This window comes from Anser brachyrhynchus (assembly GCF_964034855.1).
Source record: "Anser brachyrhynchus genome assembly, chromosome: 6".
Classification (NCBI taxonomy): domain Eukaryota; kingdom Metazoa; phylum Chordata; class Aves; order Anseriformes; family Anatidae; genus Anser; species Anser brachyrhynchus.
The window spans coordinates 14,047,419-14,064,899 of record NC_137700.1 but is presented as its reverse complement, the minus strand read 5'-3'; the positions used below and the strand labels follow the sequence as shown (position 1 = coordinate 14,064,899).

Genomic DNA, 17,481 nt, shown 5'->3' with positions numbered 1-17,481 from the left:
GGTGCGGCTTTTCTGTGCTGAGCTTCATTTGGTATCAAATCCTTTGGGCTTTCTTCTTTTTTTCTCCCATTCTAATGGTAATTTAACAAAATCCTTCAGACAAGACCTCAAAACAAAACTGAAAATCAGGAGATTCTCCCCTCCCAACCTCCGATTCCTTATCCTCCTTGATTTCAGTACCAGGGTCTTGTAAAGTTGTGAGCACCTCCTGGGAGAGGAACACATGTTCATTGTTCAGCAAGCTAACTACCTGAGTCAGGTGAGTGCTTAGTCAACTCTAACACACACTATAGACTTGTTTTAGGAATACCGATCCTTTCTATTCTCAATTCTCTAACTGGTGCAAGAGGATTTTCCTGAGCTACTGTCCAGACTTTCTCAATGTTTTAAGATGAAAATTGTTGTGCTCACAACAATATAGGGAAAACAAAAACCAAATAAAACAAATAAATAAAACAAATAAAAAGCTATTCAGAGTGGCAAAAGCTATCTGAGGATTACTGTGCCATCTGGATTTTATTATTCAGTCTTTAAAAAAGGAGTAAAAAGCTCACATAACAAGAAAAGCTTGATTTATATATATATGTATATACATGCATAATGTCAGTAAAACTGACAATTTTGTAACAGCAAAATATGACTTTCATATCTGTATATTTCTGGCTGTCCATCTATGCTCATCATAATCACCTTTTGCTGAGGAAACACAAAACTGAATGTTCAAGAAGTGTATTGCCTGTCTAGGCCTTTCATCTTTGTCTGAATGACGAAACCAAAATGGTAGTGTCGAAAATTATTTCTGCTTTAACAGCTGTTTGTGTGTGTGTGTGTGTGTTTTCCTCTTTCTGCCTCTCTCCTTGTGTTGGTCTTCAAAGATTCTTTCTTTTCCTGGTCTTATTTTGTTGACTTCTAAATAGATTTCAGAGCTCTTCTGCTAGTATTCATTATAGCAAAGGGAAATACAAAAGGATTCAGTCTTCAGTGTTGGCAGCTATACAACACACAGTAGTTGTTACTAGTATAATAACTGTCCTTCTGTTAGCGGTCGTAAAGCTGTACATATTGGTGTGATTCACTCAGTTAGTCTGCTCAGAGAGTTAATGGATTACAGTAATTACTTCAGTCATCTTTGTTTTCATAGTGCTCCTTGGTGCCCCATTCTAATGCTGATTAATGCTGTTCCAGAGAACTGTAAATGGTGTGAATGGAAATAGTAGGAAAGAGGATGCAACTGCATCACGTCTTAGCGCTCAGATTAGATTAGATTATATTTTTGGCATAAAAAGCAAACAGTTGTCTTAAGGAAAAAAATAATAGAATTTGCCTGGAAGGCAGAGTGGAACATTTTGATAACAATTTTTCCTTCTGTTTTTTGGCTTTTATCAGTCTAATATGTTTTATAACACCCACCTGACCCACCTAGCCGCCCACCCTGTTCTTCCAGTAATGATGAATTTTCAGTTTCCTTGAGTGCTTGAGAACCAGCCTGGATAGTCAGTGAAAGTCCTTAATGGTGCAGCAATTCTATTTAGACAATAAATTTGCTAAGTTTCAATCAAACTAGAGCGTTGTGTAAACCAGAGATAATTCTGTTGCTTGTGTACTTTCTAGAATTCATTTTTGAAGGTTTATCTTTGAAAGTAGCAATGTTAAAGCCCAAAGGTTTCATAGCTAACAGATTTGTTTCAACAACTCTTTGCAGCCATCGCCATCATGTGCTTCATGATCAAGAAGTTGACAAGAGAACGTGTGTTCCCATGAACCACCTCTGGGAGCAACAGGCCCCCTATACCGTGTGCAACAGCTCCCTTTCTGAATACGGTGTCTTAGGTATGTCTTGGGGTAATTATTTGAGATTTGCTGAAGTTTTAATGGATCTCAAACAAAACATTGGAATTGATGACGGCTAATTAAGAGGATCTGTTTCAGATTTTGCTTTAATGAGGTTAAGCCTCCTGGCCTACAAAGTTTTGCTTTGTTACTTGAGTTTGCCAAACTTTAAAACAAACAAATGGCTCCTTCTGCTAGTGGCATTTAAAAATGAACAAACTCTGCGTTTGTTATATTTCAATATTACTGCATTTGTAACAGTTCACGAAGAGCCAGGATGTACAGAATATCTGTCCTGTATCATGAGCCAGGATCTATGGAACAGGGGCCTAAAATCCAGCCAAAATGCCGACATTAATTTCCTCTCCTGCTCTGCCACCTGAAAACAGTAATTCTGCCAAAAGATGAAAGGAATTTGCCCTGTTCATTATAAATTTTGCCCACTGTTGTCTTATTTTGAAGGGCTTTTAACAATTGTAGTATAAACTTTAAGCCAAACTTATTTGTTTTCCTACAGTGTGCTGTGATTAATCTCTTGATTTTAATATTTTAGCATAAATTTAAAATGAGATGGGGAAAAAAATTGAATTCTTTTTTTCTAAAGTTTTGAACGTGTTTCCTCTGGTATGAGTAATATGAATTTGCAGTTTTCAATGTGCTTTTAGTGCAAAACTTTCTACACTTTCCTAATGGTACATACACCTATTTACTTAGGCTGCTTAGAACCTGCCTGCACTTCAAAACATACAAACTGCGAGACTTGAGTAGCTTCTGTTAGAAAAGGTACAGAATATGCTAGCATTGGTCTCATTAGTATTCAAGAAGGAATTACATACTAACGACAGAAGATAAGTTAGGTATAAGAGAAGCACAGCTCAGTGAGGAAGAGCATGTGGGGAAAAAGCTTTGAAAGAGTTATATATGAGACTAGTATCGAAGCTCTCCCTCTCAAGTCCCGGCATCTCTTAAACAAGTATTTTCACAGGCTACAGTTGTTAGATTAAGTTCAAAGTAACCATCTGTTGTGGTTGATTTTGGCAATGCTGGAACATACACTTAATGCTTTAACAAAAGGGGAGGAACTGTCAACGGGTCACTTCATAACAGATATAAAAATCTATCCTAGTGTTATCTGAACTACTACTCTGAATGCGCTGTATTGAGAAAACAAATCCTTGTTACATGTAGCATTGATCATAGTGGATTACATTTTTGGTACTGGAAGACATTTTTAACTTCACAGTGAATGGATAACTTCACTCTGACATGATGAGGGTGGCAAGAGGAATGTTGAGCACAGAACAAAGGCATCTAATAATTTATCAAAAGTATTATTGATTCTAAGGGTAAATAATGAAATACTATTTCATATCCAATTAATAACTTATAAAAAAGCAAAAGATGAAACATTGTAATAGATAAAAATGGTAATTTATAACTGTTTGCCTCAAGGTTCCAGAAATATTTGATCACAGTCATTTTTACCTAATAATATTAAAATTAAAATGGTATAAAACAGCATAGTTGGAGCATGGGCTGACGAATTGAGATTTTTAGGTATTTTTCTTAGCTCTTTGGCAGAATTGGTGTGAGCAGAACTTTGTAAGCTAATATATAACATTTACATGTAAACTCTAAATAGGAGAGTGCAAGAGTGAATGTGTATAAACATAAGAAAAAATATTTGGCATAGGTAGAAAGCAAGAATTTAATTTCATAGAAATAATTTGTTGCTGTTCCTATAAACACTGTTCCAGTTTCCTACTGTTTCTCACAGTTTTGGTCAGAGATTTCTTAATTTGAGTGTATTTATAGTGTTGCTACAAATTTTATGGGCAAGTGGGTTGTAGGTTTCTGGTTTTGTTTTCTTACATTCAAATAATGTATCCACATGTGAAAGTGACGAAGTGACAGGTGTCTGAATATCGTTGAAATCTGATACAATTCCAGAAATTACATCTCAGTTGATCAGTCCAGGAAGCCTGGTGTTGATATGGTATGAAGGGTTATTCTTATTGCAACAATTCTGTTTTTTAAAAATTAACCAACTGAGCTCCTTTTCTCTTTTCCTTTTTTTTTTTTTTTAAATGTCATCTCATTCTGCTCACTGTTGTTCTTCCACCTCCTTCAGCAGCAGAAATGAGAAAGTTGATGTAATACCTTTCACCGAATGCAAGCAATGGGGCAAAATATAGGTTTGTTTGTACACTGAAAACAAGAGTACCATTTCTGCACAATTCTGCTTCAGCAGATGTGATGAAGGATTCTTAAAAGTTAACAATACTGATTTTTAGGTGTTACAAACTTTAAATCCTTCTTGTCTGAGACATTTTCTGGCAATAAAGGACATTATATTAATATAAATAGTTGATGGTGGATGATTATTTTACTAAAAATGCCATATTTCTATGCTGAAATGAATTTATAGTTAAGCTTCTGCTCCCTTGTTAACTTCTGCATATCAGCCTTCTTAGGTATGTTTACTTCTGTATTGTATCTAGTTAAGCATCGTAGAGAAGCAATTGAAATTGTTACCTGTTTGGCTGGTAACATCATCATTTTAGTATCTGGAAGAAGGACTGAATGTTTGCAGTTCAAGGAGTCGATTCTTCAGGAGTTTGTAAAATGGGGAGAAAAAAAACGAAAATTTGATTTTAGTTACCTGTTACTTCTGCTGCATAAGCCTGTTACACAGAATGAGTGCAATCAGTGTCCTAAAGTATTTGGGGGAAGGTTAAAAAAAAAAAAAGCTATTAAGAATTTGATTTATGACTGTGTAAACATGCAGCACCTCAGAATTATTATGGGAATTCCTTTACTTTCTGTGAATTACAGCTAAGTAAAAATGGATTGAGCAGCCCAGCATGATAAAACTACAGATTATTTCCTTAGCAGGTGAGTAAGCCAAGAGTTGGCACCTGTTCAAAGCTGTTAGCTTTGCACGAAGTTGTTGTTGAGCTGGTTAGGAACTCCTGGGATGTAACCACTCCATTGAAAATGATTCTCTGATGTGATTGATTTCTCTTAGAAAACAAAGGCAGTCAGTCTTGTTATAGCTCAAACAATTGCTTATGTTTTGTATACCAGAAGCAATAAAGTGTTTGCAATGGGACATTAAGTCAGGGTATTTAACAGCCTCTAATAATCTTATTAGACTTCATACGTCTCCTATTTTTAGCTATCTTGAGATTATTACAGTTTAGTTCTGTGTCTACTCATCTAGCTATAAATTTTTACTTTTCATTGAAACTGAATGTCTGGAAGTATGAAGTCATGAAGAAGTCTGTCTGCATTTATTTGCTGATCAAGATAGAAGAGAAAAGCAGAACTAACTTACAGGTTCTCCACACCACAGTGTTTTTTAAATACTTGAAAGGATCTCCTGTCTTCCTTTACTACCCTCAGAATGACTTGTGTAGTGCTGATCCTCCAACCAGGAGAAGAAATTCTCTCAGGTTCAAAGCTGGCTTTAAGAGGTCTTGGGCTGTAGCATCCCCTATTGGGAACTTCCAGGGAATGTTCAAGCATGATAGACTTGGAACTAGTGTAAAGCTCAGCAAAGTCTTCAATTTAAGAGACCTGGACTTCAGTTTTTTCAAGTGGGAAGGTCGTGGTTAAAACAGAAGACAAAGGGAAAAGGACAGGTGTTCATTTAAATTTTTTTTTTTGCAATGCACTCCTAGGATGAAATATGTAGTGTTACTGCTCATTCAGAACAACATGTTTTTAAGGTTAGGAGTACAAAATATTCTTATCTGTCAGAAATGGTGTTGGGAAATAGGACAGACCGTAGAAAGCAAGGACCAGTTTCTCAGTGGCACCTACATGGAGCTCTAAGGCATGAGTGTTTCTGTTCTACAGGGTCAGCCACCCATCCTGGACTATGTTTGGGTTTTTGAAAAGATATGCATCCCCCTGTTAGGCCTTGAGCCTAGATTTTACATTAAACATAGCACATATTTGTCTTTGTAACTTTCCTCATTCTGCTGTTAAATCCCTGCACTGACAAGCCATCTATGGCTATTAGTTAACATTCATGCCTTGAATCCCTTTGAAATCGTACTGAATTAAGCTGTAGCCTCACTTATGTCAATTGGAAGAACTACAGTTCTTATGACAACGATGCAAAATGCTGTGGGGGAAAAACACAGCATAATGTGCTGTGTAAGCTGCCACTTTGCTTGAAAGCACCTCTTCCTCTGCCAGAGTGATGGAAAAACAGTAAGGGAGCACAGCAGGAACTGGACTAACAGAAACACGCCTTTCTGCTATGGCTGCCATCTAGGGACCTTAATGAACTTCAGCAATTAAAACATTAGTTTTGCAACCTTAGTCAAGTGCTGTGTATTTTTGTTTGGTAGGCTTCCAAACAGAGGGAGAGGCACAAAACTGCTGTGTGGATCCTGGTTCCCTGTGCCATGGTGTGCTCTGAGCCCTGAGAGGCAGCTGGGAGTTCAGGAACTGCCTGGGGACTCTCGAGCACTTTCTGGGTGGTACAGATGCTTCACCTTTCCTTCTTTGAAAGCTACACCCGGCAGCCTGGTTGACTTGGCACTAGTTTTCCTCACAGCTTAAACCTGTTCTCTCAGTGTCTAGCTGTATAAGAATTAATCCTTTTAAAATGACAAAGTTTGCATGGGATTATGAAGAAATGTTCAGTTCTGGTCTCTGCAGACACAAGCAATACAAGTTTGTAATGTCTGCTGCAGTTTTTTAACCCTTTACTCTTGTCTGAAGTTAAGCCCTCTCAGGGGTCCTGGATAGCAAGCTGCTGCCCTGTAGTCACATCTCACCTCTAGAACTGTGGAATCTTTGTAGCACAGGCCACCTTCCCTGACCCGGATGCACCTGCTGCCCCAACAAATCCCTTTCAGGAAAAGCACCTCAACCTGTCCACCTTGCATATGTCTAGACAGCTTTCTACCTATGTAAATATATATTATATAAAAATATATTTAGCACTGTTTAGCTCTTTAGTTTTCTCCACATGCATGTAGAAGCAGTAATTCTCAGCAGACTTCTTAGCAAGTGCTATAATTTCTGGTAGAACATCTTTAATGTCTTTAACATCTTTAAGACTCTTATTGTCGTTTGCATGGTGGAAAATGAGTTCTGATATACCAGAGATAGATATACCACAGACACACATTCCATGAAACAGTAGTCCTTGTAGTAGTAATTTCAAAATATTAATCAGAATGTGTAGATAACATTTGAATATACTTTCTCAAATGTTTATGGCTGTCAGAAAGCTTGCAAAAGGTATTTGTGTTGGGATCACATCTTTTAATACAACTTCACCTGTGACAGCATCACCTTGTGGAGGTTACTAGCACAAAGTGAGCAACAAGATAGATAGTGAGAAATGGTGCTTTTTTTTCCATGTGAAATTTATGGATGATTTCAATATATGAAACAAAATCATGTGTGTGCTCTGACCAAGTTTTAAATCTGCATTTAGCTCCATACTCTTCAGAAAGCAGTGTGTGATTACTGAAAACTTGAAGTGGTCAAGACCTCAGGTTTTTCTTTTTTAAAAGCTAGATTACCCCATCCTTACAGAGAGCAGCATATGCGCAAATAAGCCTTGAACATATTGCATATTTTCTCAACCATGTCACCCAATCAGATGAAATGGTCTCTTAATGCTTGTGTAAAATTAGAATGGGATTCAAGCCTACCTAGGGAAATCTGTTTCTCAGATACCTTTGGGAGCATGCATTGAAGGAGTTGTGTAGGTTTTCCCCCTGTTTGTATTATGCTAAAAACAATAGTCACAGAAATAAGGAGGACAGAGATTTAAAATATGTTGTGAAAGAAAGGCCATCCAAGCAGTCAGGCCAGAGGAATGGTCAGCAAAAACCATCCTCTTTGGTAATGCACTGTCATAGCCAGACTGTCTTTAAGTTGCTAACTTAGTGGTCTCCTTTTGCCTTCCCAACCTGCCTGTTTCCTTGTGGTGAGAACATGAGCATCTGCTGGAGTCATGGATGGATTGTTTAGAGTTCAGCACTCCAGAAGCCAAGTGACTCAAAGATTTCTTGCCATGGAGATGGTGAACAAAAAGCTGGGTTGGAATCACTGAGGAGCGTGCTATGAAGACACTATAAAAGTAGTATGCTAAAGCTGTTATCTCCACAAATAAACAATTTCACTTAGAGCTCGTCTTGCTGTTTGTCTCATGCAGTTAATTTGTTCTGTAGTTGTCCATCTACTAACCTTCCAGGAAAGGTTAGAGTTAAGCTAGAGCGATTTCAGTCTTATGCATAGTTGACCTGTGTCCATGTAAAGTGTTGGAAGGATGTTCTTGTAGTTCTTGTTAAGAGAGGGACTTGCTTTATATATGCCTGGCTCATAATAGTTTTGCTGTGGGTTTTCCCTGTGGAACTGGACAAGTTAGTTTAAACTTTCTGTAATGATACGTTCATTGGTTCTCAATTTTACAGGGTGGAAATGTTAGTCCTTCACCTTTTTTTTCCAGCTTGTCAGTAAATCTTTCAGGGAAGAAACTACATGTATGTATTTAACTACTTGTATGTATTTGTGGCATCCAGCATGTGAAGACCTCGATCTTAATTTAGAGCTCTGAGTATCTCTATGATAGCATAAAGTAAAAGTTGAACAAAACTAAAAAGGGCAAAGAAGGTTTGAATAGGCTTGACTTGACCCTGAAATATTCTTCACAACTAAATCAATTAGTTTGCACTGATAACCTTAAAATAACCCACGTACTGCATGTGCCACAGGTTTTCTTTTTTTCCCTATTCCTGGTATGCTGGGCCGTCATACAAGTTTTTTTTTTTTAATTATTATTATTTTTATTATTGTGTATTGCTTTCTGTTACTGCTTATTGTTGTTCTGGTTTTATAGTTTTGTTTAAAGTAATTCCTGTATTCACTGAAGATAGGCCTGGGTATAAATCACAAATTATATGAGGCAGGCCAGCTCTCAGTTGCTGGTGACTCTGAAGTAGTTTTCTGTGTGTGGAGAATATCGAGATACTAAACTCATCTCTTCCAAGTGGTTTGAGTTTTTCAAATACAGATTTAGGTGTTCACTGTGACACACGGTGTAGAAAAATAACCTAAATTTAAGTGTGGTCATTAAAGTGAGACAGGTACATTGCACATAGCTAGGTTTCCTTATTCTGACTTGACATGAGATTCTGCATGTTAAAGCCTCACAGCATGCAATATAGCATGTGGAAATACCCGTGTAGTTTTCTGTCTTTTGCCTTAGCAGAGCCACTAGGAATCGATGACCTAGCTTATACTGCAGTAGCAGTTTGGTTTTCTTCCCTTTCTTTTCCAATCATCTCCCCCGTCGCTGTCATAGAGCTGGGGCTTTATCGTGCTGTTGCAGGGCTTTCAATGAGAGCAGCAATTCATATCTGACTTTGAGAGAGATCCATGGAGCCTGTTGAGAGCCTTTAGTTACGTTTGAGACTTGACAAGATTTAAGAGCAGACAACAAACTGCCTGGCTTGCTCTGTGCAGAACACCTGTGCTGTTGTCAACAGGGCTGCTGTTGTATGGTTGTCCTGCTGTGATAACTTGGCGTAGCTGAGTAAGGAGGAATGCAGGGATTTTCTGTTCTGTGTGGAGTTGTTTGAATTCATAGTTCAAACAGCACAAGGTTAGGGAAATTTCTGCGCTTGCCTGTCACTGTAAACCACCTGGAAAGGGGCTGAGATGTGTGATAAGGAACGGAGAGACAGGAGCATGCCTTTGTTTTCATTAGCTGAAGCATGATGTCCTCTCCACAAAGAGCACTTCAGGTCTCATCTCTGCCACAGAGGCAGAGACCTAAAGGATCCATAACCCTGCCGAAGGCTTACCATGCGGTGTGTCTCCACGCAGCTCTTACATTCCAGCTTTTTTAAAGATCTGAAGGCTGTAATCCTGCCTAAGGACTCAATATTGATGTCACCAAAAATTTTGTTGCTGCGTGAGTGGGGGGGTAAATTTGATGGTGTTGGGCTGGACCGTGCAAGTCAGAAAATTAACAATTAGGTTGTTGAGCTAGTCCTAGACCATAAGTGGATTTCTACAGGAGAAGATGGTATCTACCTCAAAGACCTCTTGGGAAAACTTCACACAGAATTCTGAGCTGGAGGAGGTGTTTTAATTGTTCATTTAATAATCCTATGATATTTACGTGTTTGAGGAAAGTTCTGAAGGATCGGAGTCAATATTGCAAAAAGGTTATTTGCTAATCTTTCTGTTGAAAATGTTAGTACGGAAAACTGCTTGATTTATAACAGGGCTAAAAAAATCCAGCTCATGCTCTCGTTTTGGTTTTCTTTTAATTTAATTTTGTATGAGAAATGAACAGAATTCTCAGCAAGTCTGTTTCTTTTCTAATTCTCCTACTTCTCTGCTTCTTAGGTTTTGAACTTGGCTTTGCTATGGCAAGTCCGAATGCCCTGGTGTGCTGGGAGGCGCAGTTCGGTGACTTCCACAACACGGCGCAGTGTATCATAGACCAGTTCATCAGCTCGGGCCAGGCTAAGTGGGTTCGTCACAATGGGATTGTTCTGCTCTTGCCACATGGCATGGAAGGAATGGTAAGGGCTGCTGACTGCGGTGGTTCCACACCGAGGGCCATCTAAAGTCCACCACACTGCACTCTCACTCCCTCTCCTCGAAGGGGAGGGGAGAGGAATATGGTGGGGGAAAAAAAAAAGCTCATAGGTTGAGATAAGGATAATTTAATTAAAGGAAAAAGAGAATAAACAAGTAAAGGCCACATGGAAGTAAAAAGGGAGAAAAGAATTATTCTCTGCTTCTCAACAGCAAGTGATGCTTGGCCATGTCTTGGAAAGCCGGGCTTCAATGCACTTAGTGGTTGTTTGGGAGGACAGACGTCTTCATAACGAGAGCCCTCCCTTCTTCCCCTTTCCCAGCTTTTATTTCTGAGTGTGACACCATGTGGGGTGGGATATCCCTTTGGATGGTTTAGGTCAGCTGCCCTGGTCATGTCCCCTCCCCACCTCTTGCCCACCCACAGCCTACTGGCTCTAGGGAGGCCAGAGGGAGCCCTGGTGCTGTGCCAGCACAGCTCAGCAGTAGCCAAAACACTGCTGTGATAGCAGGACAGTTCTGGCTACAAGTGCTGAGCACAGCACTCCGTGGGCCACTTGAGGGAAAGTGAACTCCACCCCAGCCAGACCCAGTACACTGAATGGTGTGTGGGAGTGAAACACAGACGACTGTGCCTCGCTCTGTCTGTGAAATCCACAGGTGTTGTGGGAATCCCATGGTGATATATCAAGGCCGGGGGGGAGGATGCTGTTTATGTGTTGGACTGTTTCAGTGCTACAAAAATTAATGTGAACAGATTGATCAGTGAGAACAAGAAAAATATTTTTGAGTGCTTAGCTTTGTGTTATACTTAGTGGTATGCACCTCTTTTTCCTTGCTATGTGACAAACTTAATGTGTTACTGGCTAGCAGCATGTGAACGCAAGAAAAAAAATCACAACAACAAACAAAGCCACATAAGACACTGCCTTCTTTCCCTAAAAAGCTAGATTATTAGTGTACAATAAAAAAGAAAACATGCAGTGCTCAGTTTTATTTTAAATGAAGCATGTCTGTGTAAACAGCACTAAATTCACTTGTAATGAAATGATACAAAACTTTAAAACTTCAAAAATCATTGGCATTAGGTGACTGTGATATAATAAGAAATTCCCCATTTCCATGTAATGTTCATGAAGTTCTTACCAGCAGTAGAATTGTTCTTCAAATATTTTAAATTATTTTTAAAGGTTATATTTGCATCGTGTCAGGCTAGGTTAATTTTCTGCTTTTCAAATGCATTGACATTCATGAATTGATGCATGCATGTTTCTAATTTTCTATTAAGAAAAGCATGGTGTGAGCCACAGCAGCAATCTCTATCAGTAAAAATGCTCCGATCCTTTCGCTACTAACTGCATCATTTCCATTCTCACAAACAATTCAGTTTATTTCCATTCAATTACAATCCTGTCCTGATATGCTGGGGTGCATTCATATCTTATGAATGGCTTTCCATTCCCATTTGTGTGTATAGAATGAAAGGTCTGATGCAGTTCACAAGAGTTTTGATAAATTAATATATTTTTTTCAGATGAATCAGGAGGGACAGCCTGAATGTGCCCTCAGCAGGAAGTGTGGTCCTCTGCAGGGAAGCACTCAGCTGAGGGGAGTTGCTTCTCTGCTACGTACAATACAGTAATCTTTCTTTTCCCATAGCCACTTGGCAGCTAAGATTTGCCCAGCTCTTCTGAAACACGCTTGTTTTGCTGCTAGTGTCAGGTGTTTGGGGAGTATTTAAGAATCCCACCAGGCTGCTGAAATCCGTTATCTTCCTGGAGGAGTTTTCCATTATAGGAGTGCTGTTCTCTCTAACTACAGTGGTGGGGACAGAATGATTTGGGGAAGGGTTCGTAATGGGATATGGATCCCTTCACCTCTAGGTCATGCATTCACAGGCAAGTTGGCTGTGATTGAAAGACTCTGCTGCTGAATGGCTCCGTGGGGACTCATCTGCAAGTAGCTAATGGATTCAGTATAGGTCTCACTGGAGAAGTGGTCGCAATAGAAATAAACCCTACCCCATCCCACGCAGCAGCCCCTGGCAGTCTGACTGGCATTGTCAGCAGAGAAACCCAAGATGGATGGGAACATTGAGGCTCTGTGTCGAGGTTGTTGCTGGGGCAACGTGTGTGTGTGCATGTTAGGGAAGCCTCACGTGTCTCTCCTGTAATTGTTTTTTAGTGACATCTCTGCTTCCAGCCTAGTCAATTCAGTGTGCTCGTGGAGCAACGTGTTTGTACACTTGTAGTTTGTACTCAGTGTAGTGTTTGATTTACTGCGAATAGATGTGTACAGCAGTGGTACTGCAATATTGGGCTGTTTCTGTGCACCATAGCTTTGCGTGGCTTTGCTGCTGCTTCTTCTCAAGCGCTTAGACTTTTCTAACCAGATTATTTTGCATCTCAGAAGTGGAGACAGACTTCAGGAGAATACTTGTGCAAGGCACAGTTTGTGGCTGTTTCTGTTTCTCATTTGTTGCCAGTGAAGAAACTGTTTTTTCCTTTGGGTTCCCTTAGTGCATGGCGTACGGTGAATCCTGCACTTGAAAGCAGAGACAATCATGTGTTGAATCAAAGTAAACTACTAGCTGTCAAAATAAAGAGTGATTTTGGAGACTGTACATTAAGGTTTCAACACAGGAAGTTATGATGACAGACAAAGACATATAAAGAGAAAAGCTCTTTGTAAACATCATTAGCTTAGGAGCCATGGAGAGATTTGAGAGGTGTAATAGTTCATGTCTTAAGGTTAAAATACCTTGAGCCTGTCTCCAAAATGAAAGTCCTTCCTAACAGTAACTGTCACTTGAACAAGCAAAGGCTGCCAGCATTAGCGATAAATAAAAAAAGCACACTGTGTTCTCTGACTCCTCACAGCTTTCCCTCATCCATTACAAATGAGGATGTGAGAGGGAAGACAACATTCTGTTACACTTCTTATTCCTGATATTCACTGTGACCACCAGGCACGTTTTGTTAGTATAAAAGGGATCTAACAATATTTGTGCATTAAAAGAAATCACCTTGGGTACTACTAGTGAGAAAGCAGATGTAAGTGTTCGGTACTTTGACAGTGTAAAACGCCTCTTGAGGCAATAATCGTAGGCTGATTTGGCAGGTAATGTTTACATGCATTTTGATCCATTTTAGCTGAAGCATTCATTTAGGCTATTTTGTCCCATACTGGTCAATGAGTGATGGTAAGAGAGTGGTCCTGAGCCTGCATTTTTTGCTAATATTACAAAAATAGTCAGCAGTTAACATTGCATTGGCTTCTTTTTAGCATACAAGTGTGGTTTTCCCCCAAAGTAAGAGACACTGCAGTATGCTAAGACACACAGTGTTTCTCCTCCTGACGTTCCTCCTGAACCTTTTTGCCCTGCATTAGCAAGGTCGTTGTTGTGTCCAGATGGACCTACTACCCTTTTGCAGGTAAAAGTGTTGGAAATTCATGTGAAACCTAACCTTCTCCTACGAAAACAGTTTATGGAAGACAATTCCAGTGGTGTGGTATGTCCTCTCATCTCTTCTCACTGCTGCAAGCTCTGATGTCTTTGTCTGGGGAGCAGGTGTGCAGTCTGGTGCAGAGCTGTGAGGGTGAAAGGAAGCACTTATGCAGTGAGTGGCCTAGGCTGATATCTAAGTGCTGATTTGGCTTTTTAATGTTGTTTTAAATTATATGATTACCAGGGTCCAGAGCATTCATCAGCCAGGCCTGAGAGGTTTCTGCAGATGAGCAATGACGATTCTGATGCTTATCCGGTAAGTAGATTTGTCAAAGGCCCTATCCTTTTTTCTGCTCTTTGCTTCTCGGAGATTTATTTTGACCTGGGTTGTGTTGGCTTCATCATCTGAGAAATCATTTTATTGCCATGAGTAACACTCAGTTATTTGCCACAGAAGAAAAAAACTTAAGTTACTTGTTTTTTGTCAGAATCACTTTTTTTGGCTAGGTGTAGTGGGATAAAATTCAGCTTCAAGAGTTGGTGTAACATTAAGTTGATCCCAGTAAAAATAATGGAACTGTGCAGTCTAGGCTGTTTCATTTCAAAGCTGAGATCATATACAATTAATCTCTGGCTGCATGATCTCTTTATGGCTGTTCCTCAGGGCCAGTGATTCTGCCTGTATATATTGCTGTGCATACTGCAAATATGTTTCTCTAGCAAATTTCTAGAGGAGGCCATGTGAAACTACTCCTGGCTTTTTGCAGTAGTCCCAAATTATACTGCTGGGAGCATGAAAGTAAAGGCAATTTCTAAATTTGATTCAGTTAAGACCTTTAGAGTTTGATCATTCATTTCTACAGATAAGGTACTTATCTCTACAGGATTTGGGGCATCCTCTTCCCCACTGCAGATTCCTAAGAAGCACTGTTATACATCAATTGAAAATGCCATCCATTTATATATATAAATAAATAGAAAATGGATGCATTTCAGTTTTGGCCCTGATTCTGTTAACTTGGGGGTAGTGATAGTTACAGATCAATGTTCTTCCTCATCTAAAAGTGTTTTTTGTCAGCGTACTGGCAGAATAAAGACCTGTTCCACTGACTACTTTTAAGGACTGTTATTTGCACATAATAAGCAAGTTATAAATTCTATCGTACAAGCTAAGTAAGAGTTCAAGACATGAACCCGGATGTCATTGTGTTAGATGCTGCACCAGTCTGTACTGAGATTATACCTGCATATAAGCTTACTTATATCCCTATGTGCATTCATATGTTTGTAACAAAACAGTAGTTATAAAATACATAAATGTAGAACATGAAAATTATGTATTAAGATAATATAAGAGGGCAGGACACCTATATAAAAAGGGGGGGAAGTTAACGATATACTCAAAAAAAAAAAAAAAAAAAGAGTAATTGTTTTAAGAAACTTTCAAAGGGGATCTACTTTGTGCCTTATACCTCCTGAAGTGCTAGTCCTCCTCACCCTTCCTTCCTGGACTTCCAAGCTTGCTGAAATTAAAGGAAGCTTTTTGCCTTTATTTGCTTATGCTTTTAGGAAAAAGTAGAAACAGAAGAATGCTTTGTAGAGACGCTTCCCTAGCTAATAATATAATCTCAACAGAGCTCTGCTAATTAAGTTTTCTGAGAAAGGGAGTTGGTGAGAGTCAGAAATAGAAAGATGTCTTTTAAGCCTTTTTTTCCTGGTCTTTTAGATATTTTTCTGATGGCTTTAATATCTCTCTCAGGAGTTCAGTGAGCAGTTTGAAGTTTCCCAGCTGTATGAATGCAACTGGATTGTGGTGAATTGTTCAACTCCAGCCAATTACTTTCATGTCCTCAGAAGACAGATCTTGCTGCCTTTCAGAAAACCGGTAAAGTTACTATTATTCTAGGTGTATTAACCCTCACGTGAAGAGGGGATCTTTGTTTGTATCTGTCATACTGCTGAAAGGAAGGTTAATCCCTGGTGAAGTCTTAATTGAATGGAGTTTGAAGGTGGCTAATTTGGTGGAATAAAACTCATCTCTCTCTAAAATTCTAAAACTTGTTTTTCAGCTTTACTTCTTTCTGGTTGTGGAGACCTTTAGATGATTTTGACAAGACACTGTGCAACTAACAGGTTACATAACTATAATCTGCATGTCTAAGTGCTGGTACTTCAAAAACGTGTGTACTTGTACAGGCAGTGACTGCCATCTTTAAAACCAGCTCTTTGTGTCTGGAGTCTTATGTTGGTTCTACTCCAGTGCCAGACACTTTCCCTCTCCTCTTTTAGAGATATTCTTCTACAACATTAAGAAGAATTCACAACTGCAAATTTCTTCATGTTGTAACTGGGATAAACTACATGGTGTAAGGCACTGTGATTTGCATCACTGCATTAAGGTGTTTGCTGTAACTACAATAGTGACTGCTGGTACGGCAAGAGAAAACTTGGGAGATCAAGCTGGGTTTCCCTAGAATACACCTTCCCAGCTGGTTTCTGTTGGCAGAGTTGACCAAAGTGCTCCATCACTCTGAGATGTTTATCCTTTTTTAGACCTTATTTAATGCTAAAATTGTGTAGTGTTGCTGTTGTTTCTTCCTTTTGAAAGCAATTGCTGTGAATTCTTTCAGATGCTAGCTGATTTCAGACGTAGGTGCTGAAACGCGTGGATTTTTGGAGAAAGCTCTATGTTAACCTTTGAAGCCATTTGGCTCCTCTATAACTTGAATACTAAGATAAAACTATTGGATATTTTAGTGGTTCGTAGTGCTTTGATTTTGTTCTTAAAGGGGAGCATAAAGTAATGCTTTTTGAGAACCTTTATAGGGAATGAATTAACCAAATCTTTCGAACAATTATGAAACTTCATAGGCTTTCAAAACAGAAAAAAAATTCCAATTTACTGTGTTTGTTATTCACTTTAATTAGATCTATAGCATTTTTAGTTTGTGGGTTTTGTATGAAGACTGTTAAAAAATATTGCATATAATAATGTAGATAAAGCTGCTCCTGAGTGCTGGAAAAACTTCTGTTTTACAGCTCATCGTTTTGACACCCAAGTCACTGCTGAGGCATCCAGAAGCTAAATCCAGTTTTGATGAAATGGTGTCTGGTAGGTCATCTTAAAATACTACGAACAAATAATGAGCTATACCAAGTCACACATCAAATTGGAAGTGCGAAGAAAAGAAACTGTTCTAGGGAGTTTGCCTTGTCCTTTGGCTCAATTTGTGCAGAACTGTTGTAACAAGATCTAGCTTGGAATTTGGCTGAAGTCTGCATTCAAATACAGATTCTTGATTTTAACAGGTTGTCTTGTAACCGGACATTAATCTCAAAGGCTGTGGAAAGTGCATTCCCTTCTCTATAGGGATGTTCTCCTTAGCATTAGGTCCCCGTGCTCTTTTTCCCTTCATTTAAAAACTTGAATTGCTTTTTGTACTGTATCCATAAATGTGAAGGATGGGTTGTAATCACACTGTGCCCGTTTGGAAGAACAAAGATCTCATTTCCTTATTACAGTACTCAGTTCTGGGACTGCCATGTCACACCAGTGATCTAAAGTAAGACGAGTGAAACAGTGAGTTCCGATCTGTACCCTACTGCCCATAGCTGCTGTT

At 39.1% G+C, this 17,481-nt stretch overlaps 1 protein-coding gene across 1 annotated transcript in view; it reads left to right on the top strand.

The window, feature by feature from the left end:
- OGDHL (oxoglutarate dehydrogenase L) overlaps window positions 1–17,481 on the top strand; it is a 61,847-nt gene that overhangs the window by 38,211 nt on the left and 6,155 nt on the right. Inside the window, exons 16-20 of the mRNA XM_080597882.1 lie at window positions 1,703–1,830; window positions 10,219–10,397; window positions 14,106–14,177; window positions 15,621–15,746; window positions 16,901–16,973. Of these exons, the coding sequence (XP_080454008.1) occupies window positions 1,703–1,830; window positions 10,219–10,397; window positions 14,106–14,177; window positions 15,621–15,746; window positions 16,901–16,973 (578 nt within the window). The remainder of the gene's footprint in view (window positions 1–1,702; window positions 1,831–10,218; window positions 10,398–14,105; window positions 14,178–15,620; window positions 15,747–16,900; window positions 16,974–17,481) is intronic.